Below are 20,120 nucleotides of genomic sequence, written 5' to 3'. Positions count from 1 at the left end.
TGGGCAGAGATACCATAAGGAGTCACTGTGCAGAGTCAGCCATGGAGGCAGCATCATCAGTTGCCGGGCAGTCAGCCATGGAGGCAGCGTCACTTTTTTCCACAATGAATAAAAACAAGTCAAAATACCAAACACAACTATCTCTGATGCACACCTTGCTGCAATCCTGAAGGTTTCAACTGCTCAGTCACTGAGGCCAAACATCAACAAACTGACAGAACTGAAGTGTTGCCAGGTGTCTGGAAAACTCTAAAAACTCTTTGGCAGGCGAAGAATTGTATGGACAGTTTTATTATTTCTAAGAAATTCTAAATAAAAAATACAATATAAAAATTTTCTTTTCTCAACACCATCTTAAGTGACATTATTGGCCCGCTGGGAGGATTCGAGGACTGGCACTGGCCCTAAGATAAATTGAGTTTGAGACCCCTGCATTAGCTGTAAGCAATTCTTCTGCTATACTCAGGCCTGAACTGGAGTATTGTATCCAGTGCTGGGCAAAACATTTCAGGAAAGATGTGGACAAATTGGAGAAAATGCAGAGAAGAGCAACAAAAATTATTAAAGGTCTAGAAAACATGACCTCTGAGGGAAGATTTTAAAAATTGGGTTTGTTCAGTTTGGAGAAGAGAAGACTGAGGGGGGACATAACAGTTTTCAAGTACATAAAAGGTTGTTACAAGGAGGAGAGAGAAAAGTTGTTCTCGTTAACCTCTGAGGATAGGACAAGAAGCAATGGGCTTACATTGCAACATAGTTTAGGTTGGACATTAGGAAAAACTATCTAACTGTCAGGATAGTTAAGCATTGGAATAAATTGCCTAAGGATGTTGTGGAATCTCTGTCATTGGAGGTTCTAAAACCAGATTAGACAAACACCTTTTGGGTGGTCTAGATAATACTTAGTCCTTCCCTGAGTGCAGGGGAACTGGACTAGAAGACTTCTCAAGGTCCCTTCCTGTTCTACGATTCTATAATAAACAATTTGTAGTTTTACTTCCCTGCATTGTCAACAAAATCAATATTTTGTACCATTTTCCTCCCATCTTGTAGTTTGTTACTAGTATAGATTAGACTTTCTGCAAGATCTTTTCTCATACAGAACCACATCTTGGATCTCATGGTTACTGCATGTTTCTGGATCTCATAATCATGATTTAGAGTGTATTTCACATCACTAGGTGAATACCTGGAGTTCCAATCATTAGCAGTTTTTCTTTATATCCATTGAGCATCATGTGGCATTACAAACGTTATTGTTATTCTTGTTCCCTTTTTAAAGCTTCTTTGGATGCTTTAATTCAAATACTTTAAAAAAAATTATGTACAGAGTCAATTTCTTGCCATTCTAATTGTATGGTGGAGAGGGTAGTGGAGGAAGGTGAAGGGATCAAACATTAGTGAGGACCAAATAATTTGGCCACAAACCCAGCTCCTCCATCATCCTTCAGACATCAATAATAAATATTTTTTGGGTAACTAAGGTTTGGATTCTCAAAAGACTGTAAAAGAATTTGATGTCCAACCCTCAATGGAAGTCACTGGGAGCTGGGCATCTGAAATGCTCTCTGAATATTTGAAACTCTCCATTACAAAGCCAGGTTGAACAGAATTTTTGCAGGTTTGTTTTAGATTTCAGCACATAAAATACACCAGCTCTAAGCACCTGAAACTGCCATAAACTAACTCAGAGGCGGCATTAGTTAGTGGGCAGACCAAATGACACTCAATTTCTCTCATTTTTCTCCAGTACCAGAGTGGGACACTCTCAGTTTTTGATATAATATGCTTCTGAATCTACTATAATTGGCAATTTAGGGCCAATATTATTAAGGATAGTTACTGGACATACTGTTACTGTTGAGTAATTATCTTGAGTCAGGTTTCAGAGTGGTAGCCGTGTTAGTCTGCATCAGCAAAAACAAAGAGGAGTCCTTGTGGCACCTTCGAGACTAACAAATTTATTTGGGCATAAGCTTTCGTGGACTAGCACCCACTTCATTGGATGCATGAAACGAAAAATACAGGAGCAGGTATAAATACATGAAAGGATGGGGGTTGCTTTACCAAGTGTGAGGTCAGTCTAACGAGATAAATCAATTAACAGCAGGATACCAAGGGAGGAAAAATAACTTTTGAAGTGGTAAGAGAGTTACAGACAGTTGACAAGAAGGTGTGAGTAACAGTAGGGAGAAATTAGTATTGGGGAAATTGTTTAGGTTTTGTAATGACCCAACAACTCCCAGTGTCTATTTAGGCTTAATCTGATGGTATCCAGTTTGCAAATTAATTCCAGTTCTGCAGCTTTTTTGAATTTTTTTGTTGTTGAAGAATTGCCACTTTTAGGTCTGTTACTGAGTGACCAGAGAGATTGAAATGTTCTCCTACTGGTTTTTGAATGTTATGATTCCTGATATCAGATTTGTGCCATTTATTCTGTTGCGTAGAGACTGTCCAGTTTGGCAAATGTACATGATGGCATATATCACATTGGTAGATGTGCAGGTGAATGAGCCCTGGATGGTGTGGCTGATGTGGTTGGGTCCTATGATGGTGTCCCTTGAATAGATATGTGGACAGAGTTGGCACTGGGGTTTGTAGCAGGGTTTGGTTCCTGGATTGGTGTTTTTGTTGTGTGGTGTGTAGTTGCTGGTGAGTATTTGCTTCAAGTTGGGGGGCTGTCTGTAGGCAAGGACTGGCTTGTCTCCCAAGGTCTGTGAAAGTGAGGAATCGTCCTTCAGGATAGGTTGTAGATCCTTCATGATGCACTGGAGAGGTTTTAGTTTGGGGCTGTAGGTGATGGCTAGTGGCGTCCTGTTACTTTCTTTGTTGGGCCTGTCTTGTATTAGGTGACTTCTCGGTACCTTTCTGGCTCTGACAATCTGTTTCTTCACTACACCAGGTGGGTATTGCAGTTTTAAGAACGCTTGATAGAGATTCTGTGGTGTTTATGTGACCACCGCTTATTAGCACTGTAGTGTCTAGGAAGTGGATCTCTTGTGTGGACTGATCCAGGCTGAGGTTGATGGTAGGGTGGAAATTGTTGAAATCTTGGTGGAATTCCTCAAGGGCCTCCTTCTCATGGGTCCAAATGATGAAGATGTCCTCAATGTAGCTCAAGTAGAGTAGGGGCGTTGGGGGATGAGAGCTGAGGAAGCGTTGTTCTAAGTCAGCCATAAAAAATGTTGGCATACTGAGGGGCCATGCGGGTACCAAGAGCAGTCCCACTGACTTGAAGGTATAAATTGTCCCCAAATCTGAAATAGTTGTGGGTGAGGACAAAGTCACAAAGTTCAGCCACCAGGTTTGCCATGATGGTATCGGGGATGCTATTCCTGATGGCTTGTAGGTGGAATGTTGGTGTAGAGGGCTTCTACATCCATAGTAGCTAAGATGGTGTTTTCTGGAGGATCACTAAAGGATTGTAGTTTCCTCAGGAAGTCAGTGGTGTCTCGAAGATAGCTGGGAGTGCTGGTAGCGTAGGGCCTGAGGAGAGAGTCTACATAGCCAGATAATCCTGCTGTCAGGGTGCCAATGCCTGAGATGATGGGGAGTCCAGGAGTCCCAGGTTTATGGATTTTTGGGTAGCAGGTAGAATACCCCTGGTTGGGACTCTACAAAAAGAAGGATTCTGCGTGGACTCCTCCTGAAGGTCGAAACAACAGACTGGACTTCTACATAGAGTGCTTCCGTCGACGTGCACAGGCGGAAATTGTGGAAAATCAACATCGCTTGCCCCAAAACCTCAACCATGCAACACAACGCTGTCCACAGCCTCAGAAACAACTCTGGCATAATAAAAAAGGCTAACAAAGGACGTGCTGTAGTCAGCATGAATAGGTCGGAGTATGAACAAGAGGTTGCTAGACAACTCTCTGACACCACATTCTACAGGCCATTACCCTCTGACCCCATTGAGGATTACCAACAGAAACTACATCATCTGCTCAAGAAACTTCCTAAAGAAGCACAGGAACAAATCTACACTGATAAACCCCTAGAGTCCTGACCAGGGATATTCTACCTGCTACCCAAAATCCATAAATCTGTGAATCCTGGATGCCCCATCATCTCAGGCATTGGCACCTTAACAGTTAGCTTTTCTGATAGTCAGGTCGCTGGAGTTCCTTGGAAGAATCTTTCCTCTTCCTCCTCCTCCTCCTTCTTCGGTCCCAGTCTCCACAGGGGATTACCTTTCTCAGGCTTCACTTCTGACTCTCAGCTGTGATACCGCTGTTTGGGCTAATGTTGCTTATTTAGTCTCCTTGGGTGTCAGGCAGCAACCACTTTAGGAAATACAGCACATGTCCGGGGCCTCTTTAATGTCCTTTCCCATCACTGGTGTCTCTCATTTTCCCCAGTCCCAGAACTGGACTCCATCCTTGCCCCAAGAAGAATTTGGCTGGCTATATAGTACCACTGGCCTCCAACCTGTGGATGTGCCAGGGCTCTGGATTTGGTACCTATAACATAAAATATGCTATGACTTGGGAATTTTTATGACACATGTTTGATAAGTCAGTTGAGGAATAGTCAGGAATGAATTATCATGCCTGCTTTCTTGCAGATATAAATGCTGTACATGACCTAAACAATAATATTTTTTAGATATATTGTGCCAGCTGTCTTCAGTATTTTTTTTCTGTGACACTTCTCATGTTTTGTAAGAATTTTCCATTCATGCAGCTGCTGTTTCTATGCAGTTGTCTTGTTGCTATGTGTGTGCACATGTGTGCTTATACGATTAGTTAACTAGACATGATCGTGTTGGTGACTGAAATATCTCTGTGGTAAAAGGCATAATTTCAGAAGTAGGTGTGATGATCTAAATTAAATTAACTCTAAACAGGTGAAGATCAGCAAGGTTCACTTCACCTGATTTAATCAAGTCCATCAGATTGAGACAACAATGAGGTCTGTAGTGGGAGTGAGGTGGGCAACAACAGAGAAATGCTTATGCTAAAAGAGGCCAGATATGAGAATGATGTAACGTAGCCAGAAACTTCAAGTTTAATAGTTTAACCCTGCTGCCATACACATCTAGTATTATCCACATTTGTCTTGCCCTTACCAGATATGTCAAAATGATATGCAGCTTATGTAAACAAATTCTACAGTATGTTGTTGAAATCAGTATTTAGACAAGTAAAATATTTAGTTAAATGTGAACTGGCACTAGTGGAAGTAATTAATGTGTCTGTTTATAAATGTCTGATTTTTTTCCCACCCTTGTGTATAGGTTTAATTGTTTGAAAACAAATTTGTTGTCTTTCAACACTACTTGGATCCTGTTTGATACAAATTCAGGTGGTGGGTCTCAGTAAACACCAAATTATTTATATTGCTCTGGTTTTATGAAGATGCTTTAGTTTTTTTCTATGGGAAAAATGAAGCAGTGAGTTATGTTAATTAGTGCCTTCTCCCACTCCCAAATTAATGGACTCCTCCCCCCAGCTTCAATGGGAGCTCAGTCTGATCTTAAGTGAATACGGTATGCAGTGAAGAAATGCCTAATTTATCTGTTGAAAAGATAATGCTAATTGCTTTATTGCTGAGGGTCATTCCATGACTCATTACTGGGAAAAGGATTTGAGAGAGGGAAACCCCATGTTTGAATCTTGGGATTAATTTTTAAGGTTGATTTAAGCATTCCTGAGGCATATTCATCAACACAATATTGGAATATATTTAACACATAATTGTAGGGCTTTCTGTTGTCTCTTCCTTTCAATATCCAAGAGATTATTTTTAAAATGTTGGTTGCCTAATATTAACAATATTTTTAAAATACAAATGTGTATATGAATATAGCTTAAAACCCCTATAAACCTGTGTATCCCTCTTGCAAATACAATAGAATTCAATAAATATACAAGTCAATTTCCTACATTACTCCTGGGGGAATTCTGTGTCTAAAATAAAAAATTCTGTGCACAATATTTTAAAATTCTGCAAAATTCTGCATATTTTATTTGTCAAAATAACACAATATAATCACGCTAGTTTGAATTATTTTGGTAATTTATTTCAAAATACCTGTCAGCATGTAACAATACAGACAACAAAAGATTCAGAAAATGTTTTTTGACAAATAGATTCCTTACTAGGCATATTAATACAGACCTTGGAGTAATAATTCATTTAAACTACAATACAGAAACTTGTTTCCTGCAACCCTCAGAAGCAGTGCAAAGGCTTGGGGGAGTTAGGGGTAACGGAGGAGCTGAGGGAGAGGGAAGGAGCCTGGGAGTGAACCTGGAGGATTGTTGGGTGTGGGTGGGAGTAGTATGGAACAGTTTTTTGCAGGGGGAGGGATTGTTAGAGAGTTGGGGAGCCTCCCGCATGCAGACCCTGGCTGACCTCCTAGTCTCTCCCATTCAGTCAGGCACATCTGTCCCTATGTTTCCCTGCAGCCCCCTTCCTCCTGTCCCCATGTGGCCTGGCAGCCCCACTCTCATTCAGCCTTGGCTCAGTGTTGTCACCCCACTAGTTCCTGTGCCCATGCCCCACTCTGTTCCTCCCACTAACCCTTCTGAAACCCAGTTTGTGTAGCCCCCCCAGCAACCCTGTATGCCCCAATCTGTCCGTCTCCCCCATATTTTGTGCCTCCTCACCTAGCCCTGCTGTGCGGAAGGCCACCTCTAACCCCCAGCTGCCCTCTCTTCTGGTGCCACAGCAGCCCCTGGTGGACAAAACGTATAATTGCAGCATCTCTCCAGCAGAATGTCTGTTCTGCGGGGGACATGAATTGTGTTGAATGTATGTTCTGCGGGGAACAGTGCTACAGAATTCCCCGCAGAGTACCATATATAAATGCTCTCACAGAACCCCCCTCCCCCCAAAAATACAAATGGTGTTGAAATTACTCGTTATCTTCCACATAGAAAAGATACTGTACAGGAAAAGTCTAATACAGAGTTGCAGAATTACCTGTCTAGGTGAAGGTGTTACCTTCTTTTGAGTTTCATGACTTCTATAACTATTTTCATCACTGGTTTTCTCTTATTTTATGTTGTTACTGTTTATGTATATACTAATGGGCCAGATTCTGATCACTGTTACACCTGTGTGCATCCAGCACAACTCCTTGAGTTACCCTTTGATTACATTGAGTATAGTTTTGTTGGTATAGTTTAGGAGAATGTTTTTTTTAAGGAGCTGTTTTATACCAAATTAAAAGTACCAGTTTCAATGTTTCCCATTAGCATCACTCTGATCCCTGCTGGTGATCTTTTTCTGAAAGTGTTTTTTTCCTCTTCCTTACAGTAATTGCTTAGAAATGATTGTCACCTAAGAAGTCGGCTATGGCAAACAGGAAACGTCAAAGCACTACAACCGGTATGCTGGATCACAGGGTGATACCTTGCCCTACTTCATCTCACCACAGGGAGCCTGAAAGTGAGGAAAATGACCTGCCTAGTGAAGATTACATAGCAAAGGAGTCAGAGCTAACAGCTGTCAGAGAAGGTAGCCCTACCCCTGTGGAACACGAGTGCAATGATAATAGTGGAGATGGCGATTCCAGCTCCGATTATGTGAATAATACCTCTGAAGAGGAGGACTATGATGAAGGCCTGCCAGAGGAAGAGGAAGGGATCACATACTATATTAGGTATTGTCCAGAGGATGACAGTTATCTGGAAGGAATGGACTGCAATGGGAAAGAGTATGTGCCTCATGAAGAACACCAAGTTGAAACTGATGAATGTCAAGAAGCTGTGGAAGAAGAATGGACAGAAGCTAACATTCAGCACCATGATGAAAGTGAAGTGACTGAAGGGCAAGACTACCAAGATAACTGTGTTCAGATTTTGGAGGATGAAGTATCTTCTCTGGAGATTCAAGACCAAGAAGAAAACATACAATACTGTCAAAATGAAGAAAGCTATCAGGACTATTATCCACCAGAAGCTAATGGAAACAGTCATGGGATGTCGCCCTACTGTTCAAGGAAAGAAGATGCTGAGTTGGAAGAGCAGGAAGAAGACATTGACCAGATTGTAGCTGAGATTAAAATGAGCATGAGTATGAGCAGCATTAACAGCACAACAGAAATGAGCCCTGAGCATGGCGGGACTGAAAATGTGCAAAATGACTATAAAGAGACTTGTCCAAAAGGTGATGCTGGTCATGAAGGGAGGCCAAAATCATTGAATATTCCACCTGCTTCAAAGCATGTTGGAGATATGCCTAGAGGTTTTAAAACAAAGTCAAGAACTCCAGAAGACAGACAGAAATGGCTGCAAGAACAGGTATGAGGCTCTATTTTTTAATAAGAAAACTATTTATCATGTAGGTCAGAGGTTCTCAAACTGTGGTCCGCGAGATCCATTCAGGTGGTCCATGGATAGTTCCCTCTAAGGTTTGCACCTGAACGGCTGCACGTGAGAGAATGAAGGGCCACCCGCCTAATTAGTGGAGCCGCACAAGCATGGCTCCACTAATTAGGTTCCTGGATCCTGGAGAAGATGCACATGTAAGGTGAGATGGTGGCTTTGGGGGGAATAGGGGGTAGATGGGAGGGGCCAGTGGGGTGAGAAGAGGGGGTGGGGAGAATTTGGAACGTGCAGAGCTGCGACGGCCATAGCAAGAGGCGACTTTCCCCAGCTCCAGGGGAGAGACGGCGCTCCTTTCCAGCCTCAGCTCTGTGGCTGCTGTGGCGGGGGAGATACCCCCCTCTCCTTCCTAGCCCCAGCTCAAGGGCTGCCGCGGCAGGGGAGAGAGGGAGAGACCTCCCTTGGTCCCATCCCCAGCTCGGGGGCTGCTGCGGCATGGGAGAGAGGGCGCATCCATCGCATTAGAAAGGTAAGACTACTGATATTAAAATACGAGTTGTGTGCTTTTATTTGTAGAACAAAAAAGCTTTAATTATTAAGGGTTTTTTTTATATAGCACTTTTATCCAAAGCGCTTTACAGTAGTTAGCTAACGGTACAAACAACATTTGGAAAGATCATTAAGTGGTTCGCCAAGACCCTCAGCAATTTTCAAGTGGTCTACGAAAAAAAAAGTTTGAGAACCACTGCGATAGTAACTTGGAGACATTATGCAAATGGCATGTCACTAAATTGTGTCTCTCAAAAATAGATGAAAGCAAAGTTAAAGCAATATTTGTTCTGCGTTACAGTCTTAACTCTACATCTACAGTATTCAATAAATTGAATTTTTTAGAAAATTGGTCTAGATAAAATCCATGTGGGTAAATTAGCAGTATTATTAGAAAACTGGGTTTTTTGTATAGTGACCAGACGACATCTTTGGAAAGATTAACATGTCTTCTTTAAATAAGTTACCAAACACATCAAGCAAAATAGTCTGGCAGTGATGTAGATACATCAAGCTTTTTCATTATGATTTTTTCATATATCAATGGCATGCCAGCAATGAGGTCAGAACTGAGGGCAGAACAGTGAAGTGGTTAATGACATTAGTTTTGGTGAAGGGCAGGTTAGTATGCTAATGACTGATTTTCAGTCTTTTGCTTTCTTGTCCGTGGAGCCTGAATGTGGGTAAAGGGAGGGTGAATTGTAGGTCATGTCATAATCAATCACAGGAGCTGGTACTATAGTCTCGTTCTTGGCTAACAGGCCTCCATGCACCAGGGTCACCATAACAATTTTTGTTTTGTGGAGGGGGACTAAAAATAATGTAAAAATTGGCCTTTAATGAACAAATGTACTGAAGCCTTCTGACTGAATTGCCCTGCCTTATGACTGAATTGCCCTGCCTTATGTTTAATGTTAGCCAAAAGCAAGTTACAGTTCTGTCTGGATGGGAAAACCTCATGCTGGAGCAGACAGTCTTCACATTAGCTCACTACACTAAAAAACAAACGCACAAATGTTTACTTTCTACTAACATTTGAGGATAACGGATACTGAAAACTATTAGGGTGGCCTTGCAAGCTTGTCCATTTGCCAGAGTTATTACCATATTTCAAAACTGTAAGATGTTGGAAATAAGAAAGTATCATTCCTATTTTTGGATTTACAAGTTGATTTTATTTTCAGAAAATTGTGACATAGGAATAAACCAGGTCTGTTGAATCAATGAATGAAGCCAGCTTAGTATACAGTATTCCTTTTACAATGAGCAATTCTGATGTGCCAATGAGATTTTCTTTTAAAAAAGGTGTAAGGATAGTATATTCAAGAGGAAAAGTGCAATTGTTTCATTTTACAGTGAGAGAAATCCTTTCAAAAACCAAAATTCCACAAGTAGACGGGCATTAAGGACTAATTCTAGTGCAGTAATGCGGTCCCTTTTCTGTTCCTGTGTGGAGCATTGGACAGAAGAAGTGAGACTCAGGCTCAATACTTTAGAAGAACTATGGTATTTAAAACAAAACAAAAAGAGATGTTTGTTTTTCTTTAAGGGACTTAAAGGGACTTCTGATTCTTTTTAAAAAATAATTTGTATTATTTACTTAGAAGCTTACATTCTTTAATATTGTGTTTCTGCTTCTCTCTCTGTAGGAGCCAGAATCTATAATTATAAAACCCTGAATATAAATATATAGCTAAGTATTTGTTTATGGTGAACAGAGAGCATGTATTTTGATGACCGCCTAATATATATGCTTGAATAAGTTTTTTTTAAATAACAATTTTAATTAAAAGTTCTTTATTAAACTTCAAAAGTATAAATGTTCTGTTTCCCCTCACTGAAGTGATCAGTATGGAAAATCATAATATTGAATTAAGTATTCTATGGTTAATTAATTAACTAAAAATAAATTAACATAAATGATTCCACTAAACACTGTGAAATTGTGCAACCATATTCATGTTCAGTGACACCTCTTGCATAAACTCTGCTAACCAATATCACTAAGAGTTGCACAATCTGGTCATTAATGTGGGGGGAGAATAATTACTGGACAAGATTTAAAATGTCTGATTAGATTATTTTGCAATCAAATGACAGAAAATTCATTTCACGTGGCCCAGTTCTTTCTTAGGCGATTCTTCCATTGCTGCCATTGAGAATATTGCCTGAGTAAGGACTGCATGATTGGGCCGAATAGTCTTTCAAAGCATGTTGTCAAGAACTGCTCATGAATAAGAAAACTACTGAATTCCTGGTTTGAATATGAGATTGTGAGCCCCATTGTACACATATTAATCATGTCAGATTACTAACAAGTAGGAGTTTTGGAATGCCAGAAAATTGATATTATAATTGCCTCTGCTGTGAAAATAAACAAAGAGGGGCTGCCTGTCTGAGCTTTAACTTAGTGCTATTTCTATTCAAGATTGGGATCGATGCACTGAAACCTTCCCGTGTAGTAATGGAGATTGCATTGTGGTTATTGATACCATGTCTCATGTAGCAGTAATACGTTGTGCACTGCTTTTCCAAATCACTTCTCAGACAAAACTATTGTCAAGAGAATGTACAGGGCATTAGCACTCACAGTATTTAATTGATGCTGTACCTTTCTGTTCAAATATTAGGCTATGTCTACACTACTCAGCTTTTAGTGACAGGGAAGTTGCCACAGCCATGCCGCTAAAAGTTGCGCAGTGTAGCTGCTGTTCATTGGCTCTCCTGCTGACAAAAATCTTCCACCCCCAATGAGCAGCATTTGCGTTGTCGGCAGGAGAGCGCTCCTGCCCACAATGCTCTGTTCACACTGGCACTTGTCGCGGTAAAATGTTTGTCTTTTAGGGGGGTCGGGGGAGGGTTAACTCCTCTGAAAGACAAAAGTTTTGTCATTCAGTTGCCAGTGTAGACATAGCCTTAGCCAGGAGAAAGCAGATTAGGATTTCTGGCCAGATATACAGTGATAAAGGGGTCCACTTCAGCTAAGAATGAAGTGATAAATACCTGGGGAGTGACAGAGTCAAGGGATACTCTTTATTTGCAGCAGAAGAGGTAGTCATAGAGGCAAAGACATTTCTATTGAGGACAAAGCTGACGGGGTTTCACTGATAACAGAGGGTATCAAGACCATTAGAGCAGAAATGTGTGGTGTAGCATTAATTATGCTAATACAAACCCTCACAGAAAGGAAAGCTGGGAGCAACACTTTCCAGGGACAAAAGGCAGGGTTAAAAATCAAATCCATGTATATTTGACTAAACAAAACTTGGTGTTCAGAATTTGAACATGTTTACCACTATAAACGTTTGGCCTGATCTTGCACCAATTGCACATGTTGATCACCTTCAATTCCAATTAAAGTCAAGGAGAAATAGGTACAGGCTACCTGCAGGGGTGTGTGTGAGTATAAATGTTCTGAAGTGCTGCATTGGTATTGTCAGTTCTCAAGAGCCATTTTAGGACCCTGTCCTGCAAAGGGACCTGTGTGGGTGGGCCCTGAACACCGACAATGAGCCTCGGTGACTTAATTGGGGAATCAGACAGGCATAAGGACTTGGCCATGCAGATTATTTTGCAGGCTCAGTTCTCTAAATATTTAATATAAATAAATATTTTAAATAATTGATGTTTAGTTTTATTTTTAAAATGGACCTGTGCCTTACTTGCTTATGAAAATGTCATGGCTATTATCATAATGACAGTGTATAATTCAAGGCATGCTGTCACATAGTAAAAGCTCCAAGTTGTCTTGCCATAAAAACTGTTTTAAATCATCAGGTGATATGTATTGCATGCTAAACATGTATTTATTTATTTCTATTTTATTTATTTGTTTGATTTTTTTTTTGTATTATATCTTGCGTACTAAAAGTTTTTCAGTAATTAGGAAAAAGTTACCTTATGTTGCACAGTCCAAAAGTGTAACTACTGTGTTATAGAGGTCTAATAAGTGGATATGGAGTACCTTTCAGCCCCCTCATAATAGGTTCCAATTTTGTCAGGATCAGTTTACCTGTATATCTTCTGGGTGCTTTTAAATGATACCTCAAACCAAGGTTGTATGTAAACTTTGACGATCCCTTTTGATAATGACCAAACTGGAAATGACTAGTTAGTTCATATATGTCACATAAATATTCTGCTATCTGTACAGTTTGTATATTCAGTGAATGGTAATCCTGACATGAAATTTCACATTACGCTTTCCAGTAACAACTTTAACACTGACCACAGCACATACTTACACATTCTTCAAAATGTACAGTACTAATTACACATATACTCTGCATAGTCCAAGATAAACATTAACAAGTCATATACATGTTTTGAGAGTTGGAAATGGAAATGGCAAAAGTGGTGAGAAAATAATTTTATTTTCAAGTTTCGAGTGGCTAAGTTTGTCCTCCGATAGATGCTTACAGCTTCCACTGGCTTCAGTGGGATTTATGTATGCATGTCTGAGGGCACTAAACAATCAACGTCAAAAACAAACAAACCATAACAAAGTAGATGACACTGTTTCTTGTAATGGTGTAACTCAATGGGCTAACTACTGCTCGTAGAGATGCATGACACCCATTCAGGTCAGTGGGAGGTGTGAACAAGTCTGAGGTCAAAATATGGGCCTATCTCTGTTACATGCATTATGTACATCTGCCAAAAAAGCAGAAATTGGCTTGCATCAGGGAAACCTTCTCCTATGGGGAATCTTGACTGCATTTAAAACTTACTGGTTTTCATATGTATAGAGTCACTGTGTAGCAACTCCACTCCCCCCATATTATCAGTAGGAAGATACTTATTTTGTATAATTTCAGAAACGCACGAAGACTATGGAAGTTTTTAACACTGAATATTTTAGTAATTCTATGACAGTTCTCTTAAACATGCCAACAACCTCCAGATTGTGAATGTTTTGCCACTTTCGACGTCTCTGAGATCATTAATTTAGCTGCCACATATAAAAGTTGCCACAGATCTAGATTTTCTTTCTTTTTGGTTTGTAATTTAATGTTCTATTTTATAAGAATCAACTTTACACACACATAAGTTGGAGGTGGTCAGAAACTCTGGTAACAACAGTGCACTCGGCTCCATTAGACACTTTTTGTGGGTGAATAATTATGACTTAAGTTAAGTATCTCTCATAAAGGAAAGCACTGGGGGAACTGAATGGCTTGTGGGACTGGTAATGTTAATATGCAGTTTGTCTGGAAAATTAAACTATTACATGACTTTTTGGAAAAAATACTTTGAATTATCTGACTGTAGCCTAGAGTTTGGAAGCCTCTTCAAATGAAATCAAACTGTAACCTGAAGCTGCAAAATCTGCAAACTCCAAAAGTTGCTAATATGGCTTAGCTATAAAATCTTTGCTGCTTGCTCTTGGAGCATTAATAAACAGCCCATTCAAACTGAAGCTTAGCCTCAGTCTTGTTTAATACTGCACTTACTGTAGGACCTGCCCTCTTCTTCTTGCAAGGCATTCCTTGAGTGGCTGACATCAGCTAGGCCCAGCCTGTTCCCTTCTGACCAGCAACTCAGTCTCTGCTCATAGTTAAGAGCTCTCTTAGGGCTTGTCTACACTGGCAATTTGCAGTGCTGCAACTTTCTTGCTCAGGAGGTGTGAAAAAACACCTCCTGAGCACAGCAAGTTGCAGCGCTGTAAAGTGCCAATGTAGACAGTGCACCAGCACTGGGAGCTGCGTTCCCAGCACTGGTAGCTACGCCCCTCGTGGAGGTGGGTTTTTTTAAGAGCGCTGGGCGAGCTCTCTCCCAGCGCTGCGCTGCGACCACACAAGGCATGTTAAAGCGTTGCCAGTGTAGACTAGCTCTTAGTTTCTGATATCACCGCCTGCCTGTGCTTAGTATACAGAGCACATCTGTGTAGAATGAGGGAGTTATGTTTATAATTTTTTATAAATACCATATGTACATCAGTTTAATTGTTTGATGTTGTTCTGCCTTCATGCATAAGGCTAGATCAAAGGATACTGTAAGGGGAGGAACTTGTCAAGAACCAAAACAATGGCAAAGATAAGGGACTGTAATAGAGAATGTGAAGGTACCTTAGGGAAACAATAGGAGAGGGACTATTAATTGGGGAATGTCACCAGACTGGTGTTCTCTACGGTGGCAAAGTTCACTCTTCCTAAGCTAAAACTGGAATCAAAGATACTAAAACCCAGGGATACTAAAACCCAGGGTGGATTTGATTTAAATCGAATTGACTTAAATCCTGATTTAAATCCTGATTTAAATCACTGGTCAGGAAGACTTGATTTAATCATGGATTTCTACATAAAAGTGCATTCTTTTTGGTTGTTATAACCTCAATACATATTCTTCACAACTCAGAGATAGAGATGTAGGTTTCATTTTTAGAAGGTACACACTATACATTTTTAAAATTATTTATTTTGAAAACTTTTCAGATTAGTTTTACAGCTATATCAGAAAATGAATGATTGTTTGGTTATTTCATTTACCAAAGGTAATTGAAGCAGATATTTATGAAGTTATTGGGAGGTGAGCTATCTCAAATTCAACAGGTTAATCATTAATATTTGGAGGATTTCTTGCCATGCTGTATTAGGATCACCAGACAGACATCTAAATTGTTTTATTTAACTAAAACAACAACTTTATGTATTCTGTAATTTTTTCTTCAACAGCAAACATATTATATTTTAACAAAACAAGCATATGCATTTTTGAATTTGGTTAAACATTCAAGTTTTTTAAAATCATGTTTGTTAAAATTGTTTTAAACTAAAATAGTTAAATGAAATATATATATTTTTAAAAACAAAAATTAAATCCACTCTGTCAGCCAGGTCAACATGAGAAACTTAAAATATTGGCTTCTGCAGCTAACTCAGTCATCTTCACCTTCATTTTCTTTTTTGTTCATAATCTGAAAAAGAAAACCAAGCTATCCTGCTTTTTCAGGTCCCAAACAATTTCTCAATTTGGAATGAATTAGTCCAAAGGAAGAAAATATTCTTCCTACACCGGCAGAAGAAGTTACTGCTGTTAAAAGTGAGATTATCACTTCAGCAGTCTCTGAATCCAAGTGTTTAAGTGACTTCCACCAATTCACTGGAGTGACTTTCTTTAAAACATCATCAGCAAACATATATTTCTTGAATGTGATATAAAATTATTCTACTTAACTGCCAGGGGGCAAATTTATCACGTACACATGGGAGAAAGAAGGACAAAATGCAGGGTCAGCTATAGGTAGTCAGGAAGTTCCTTCAAGAGGAAATGTAGCCAAACTCCAAACCTGGAGACAATGGACCTTTCTGTGCCTGCGTCCTGTAGATAGCTAACAGCTTAGTTTGCAAAATAAGCAAGGAGGAGGGGGCAAATAGATGAACAATAAGGGGTCATAAGAGGGGCAGATACATGTAGCTTGCTAATTATGTATGGTAATGATAGCAAATTTTGGCCAATCATAGAGCGATAGATTATCATAAGCAACTGCATATAATGCTTTGGTGTAAGTGTTTTCTTTGTTCTTGCTGACTTATGAGCTCGAACCCAATTGCAATTGAAATAAACAGATCGCCCCTCCCGGGGCTCCTTGCTTGGCTAGCTGTGTCCGTCTCTCCTTATTCCTCAGCTGGAACGGACAGAAATTTCTATGACAGTTTTGGCGACCACGAAGGGACTTCTCCAGCTCGGAACCGCTCCGGGGCCCCTCCCTTGAGAAGGACCAGTGCGTGCCGAGGTGAGTTTACCTTGGGTTGTATTGTCTTGGGAGTTGGCCCCGGCGGGGACGATAAGGAGGACTCTGAGAGACGGACCACAAGCAACGAGACAGATCGCGTTGGAAGAGGCCTCATCAGGAGACGGGTAAATTGTCTCTGTTTTATGTTATGTGTAAACGGGGGTCTTAGACCCGACGGTTTCCTTGGGACAGCCTCGGTGAAATTACTGGGACATCCGTCTGGCAGTTAAATGCTTTTAGAGTGCCAGCCCAGTATAAAAACAAGTTTCGGATGACAGGAGATTACCCAGGCAGGAACAGAGGCTGACTGGATAGGCTGGGTGGTCTCCCTGGGACATAAAGGAAACGGTCACTGACTCCAGGCTTTGTTCTCGGTAACACTGCGGATGGTGGAGAACTGAAGCAGGGAATTTAGGAGTCAGTTAGTCCTGACATGGGAAATTGTCAGGGGAAATTCGATGCCGGCACACTTCTGGGATGTGTTCTCAGGAATTGGGGAAGACTTCACCTCAAAACCTCGAGAACCATCCTGGAAGATTTAAGACCAGAACGAATGAATAATTTGTATTTGTTTTATAGCGCTGCTCCAATTTGCAAAGATAAAGAGTGCACTCTCATGTTACAACAAACTAAACCTCCTCCTTACCAGCAGTGTAGAGTAGAGGAAGATGATTATAGGCCTGTTTCCCCCACCAGCTGCGTCCCCTCAACCCCTTCCCGTTCAGGTAAATCGGGTGGTCCCAGGGACCACTTCTGCATCGGTGTAAGATCTGCCTCTAACCCTATCCTGACCCCGAGCCTCATTGTATCCTGATCTGCCAGTGGCCTATAATACCTGAAGCCACGTTCGCAGGCGAAGTCTGCCCGACTCCTCGACAGGCTCATGGAGTTAGTCTCCCGAGTGTGTTCCTGGAGACGTCAATTTCAAGTTAATTAAACAAGAAGGACAGGACCCTCCGGTATTCCAATTGCCCTTAAAACAATACCCTTTTCATACCGGAGAGGGTCAGGTTGTTAACTGCTATGTCCACACTCCTTTCTCTATCGGTAACCTATTGAATTGAAAGATTACCACCCCAACGGTCAGGGACAACCCAGAATCTGTACATAGGACATTGAAAGAAAGGAAACAAGTGCTCAGTTGAGCTCAGGAGTCTATAAGTGATTTACCCCCACCGCCACCAGGACGGAATGCCCTGACTGCAGGAAATGTAACTGGGGGTGATCCTAACTGAGATTACAACAATGCTGGAGAACAATATAAGTTAACCTCTTTAAAGACTGTAATTTTAAACGGAAATAAAGAAGGCTGGGCAGAGAACTACTAATTGGAGTAAAGTAACTTCTGTCCATCAAGGCCCAGATGAACACCCCTCAGACTATTATGAAAGACTGATAAAAGCTGCTAGGTTGTTTGGGGGTCTAGATCCTAAAGCAGAGGCAAATATGCCAGTGATAAGAGGATTGTTTAGAGACCAGGCTGTAGAAGATATCAGGTGGAGATTAAATGATGTGGAAGGATTTGCAGGGATGCCTCTCTCTCTGATAGTGGCTATTGCCACCAGAGTGTTTAATGGGTGAGAAGCCCGATGAAAGGCTGAGAGGGTGAAGGAAGAAAAAGGGAAATATAAGAATGTTGGTGGCTGTATTGAAGGGAGCAGAGCCTGGTGTCAGCAGAGGCTGAGGAAGAGGACAAGGGTTCTTTGGTAGAGTGGGACCCAGTAAAGGGGGGGTCCAGAGGACTTTTAATTTGTTATTACTGTCATCAAGAAGGGCACATGAAGAGAGATTGTAAACTGAGAGCCCAGGGACAACTTAAACCTCCTCAAGGTGTTAGTAAGGGCCAAGGTCCAGTTTGGACACCGCCTAATCAACCCTTCCGGGTGTAATGCAGAATGGGGGATTTTATGACTGATGGGATAAAGGGGGTTCCATGTTGTTATGTTGCCCAGTGTTTTCCTTATCCCGCAATGATCCCCTAGTTCCTTTGATGATTGGAGGAAAACAGTATGATTGCTTATTAGACACAGGAGCCACTCTTTCTGATTTGGATCTTCCTAAGAGTGGCAAAATTGAACGTGTTATGGGAATTGAAGGAAATCCTTTTCGTTGTCAGATTTCCAAACCTTTAAGCATACACATAGAGCCCCTGTCTGAGGAACACACTTTCCTACTTACCCAAGGACCAACCAGTTTATTGGGACACGATTTGCTGTGCAAACTCCGGGCTATTATTCACTGCTCTGACCAAGGCAATCTTTTGAGCCTGCCAAATGACTCTGTCATTCCCTTGATGGCTCTAATGAATCCCGAAACTCCTTTAAATTTAGCAATGCTTCCCAAGGATTTGGAAAATGCTGTCCCACCTTGGGTATGGGGAACAAAAAACACTGATGTGGGATTACTAAAGTCAGCTGAGCCAGTTCAGATACGTGTTAGGACAGACATAGACCCCCCTCGCATTCCCTAATACCTTCTCCCACAAGAGGCAATAGAGGGACTGACTCCTATAATTGAGTCATTTTTAGGGGGTCATCCCAGATATCATGGGGGCATCTCCCTCAGGGGTATGTGGAATCCCCCACTATATTTTCAGCTGTGTTGCATAAAGATTTACAAGATGTAATTCTCCCAGGACAGTCTGTGTTGCTTTTGTATGTGGATGATCTTTTATTATGCTCAGAAACACAAGAGACTAATGAGCAGGACTCGATAGAGTTTTTATGTGCCTTAGCAATGAAAGGACACAAGGTGTCACCCTCAAAGATTCAATATTGCTCACAGGAGGTGAAATATTTAGGGCACATACTAAAACCAGGAAAAAGAAGCCTTGCTCAGGAAAGAATAAGTGCCATTTTAAATGTACCCCAGCCCAAGACAAAGAGACAGTTAAGGGAGTTCCTCAGCATGGCAGGATTCTGTAAGTCCTGGATTCCTGGGTATAGGGAAATGTCAAAACCACTAGTGCAGATGACCACTAAGGATGAACCTGACCCAGTGAAATGGACTAAAGATGCTACCAAATCCTTTGAGAGCATTAAGACAGCCCTTGCATCGGCACCTGCCTTGGGATTCCTGGATTATAGGAAACCTTTTACCTTATTTGTTCATGAAAGGGTGGGAGTGGCCTCTGATGTTCTTATGCAAGCGTTAGGATCACAGCAACGCCTGTGGCCTATTTTTTCAGCACTACTGAATCCTGTTGCAAGAGAAGCAGTAGAATGTCTTAAAGCCCTAGCTGCTGCAGCTTTGTTAGTTGAGAAAGCTCAAGAATTGGGACATCACCTAGTGGTAAAAATTCCACATGTTGTTACTCTCCTTCTAAATTAACGAAATACCCAACCTTTCACTAATGAAGGATTGACTAGAGGATCAGTGGATGGTGTAGACCTTGCCTGGACTGAAACTTAAATTCACTCAAAAGGGAACCCCTAGATAAGGTCCCCAGAGCGGGAGCGACACTTGTTGGCCGACCGGCAAGGCCAACCCGAAGTAGATGACTACAGGACAGCCAAGGCCCTAAACGACTGATATCAGTTTTTGATGGATATAGAAGATTG

At 41.1% G+C, this 20,120-nt stretch overlaps 1 protein-coding gene across 4 annotated transcripts in view; it reads left to right on the top strand.

Annotated features, from left to right (window-relative positions):
* Positions 1 to 20,120, top strand: part of APBA2 (amyloid beta precursor protein binding family A member 2) — a 208,514-nt gene that overhangs the window by 96,674 nt on the left and 91,720 nt on the right. For all 4 annotated transcript variants that reach the window (XM_054042568.1, XM_054042565.1, XM_054042566.1 and 1 more), the window contains one exon: positions 7,267 to 8,252. In XM_054042568.1, coding sequence (XP_053898543.1) covers positions 7,305 to 8,252 — 948 coding nt within the window. In that variant the 5' untranslated portion in view covers positions 7,267 to 7,304. The remainder of the gene's footprint in view (positions 1 to 7,266; positions 8,253 to 20,120) is intronic.

Source organism: Malaclemys terrapin, chromosome 10, assembly GCF_027887155.1.
Source record: "Malaclemys terrapin pileata isolate rMalTer1 chromosome 10, rMalTer1.hap1, whole genome shotgun sequence".
Classification (NCBI taxonomy): Eukaryota; Metazoa; Chordata; order Testudines; family Emydidae; genus Malaclemys; species Malaclemys terrapin.
Note: the sequence above shows the minus strand (reverse complement) of the source record. Positions and strands in the feature narration are given on the sequence as shown.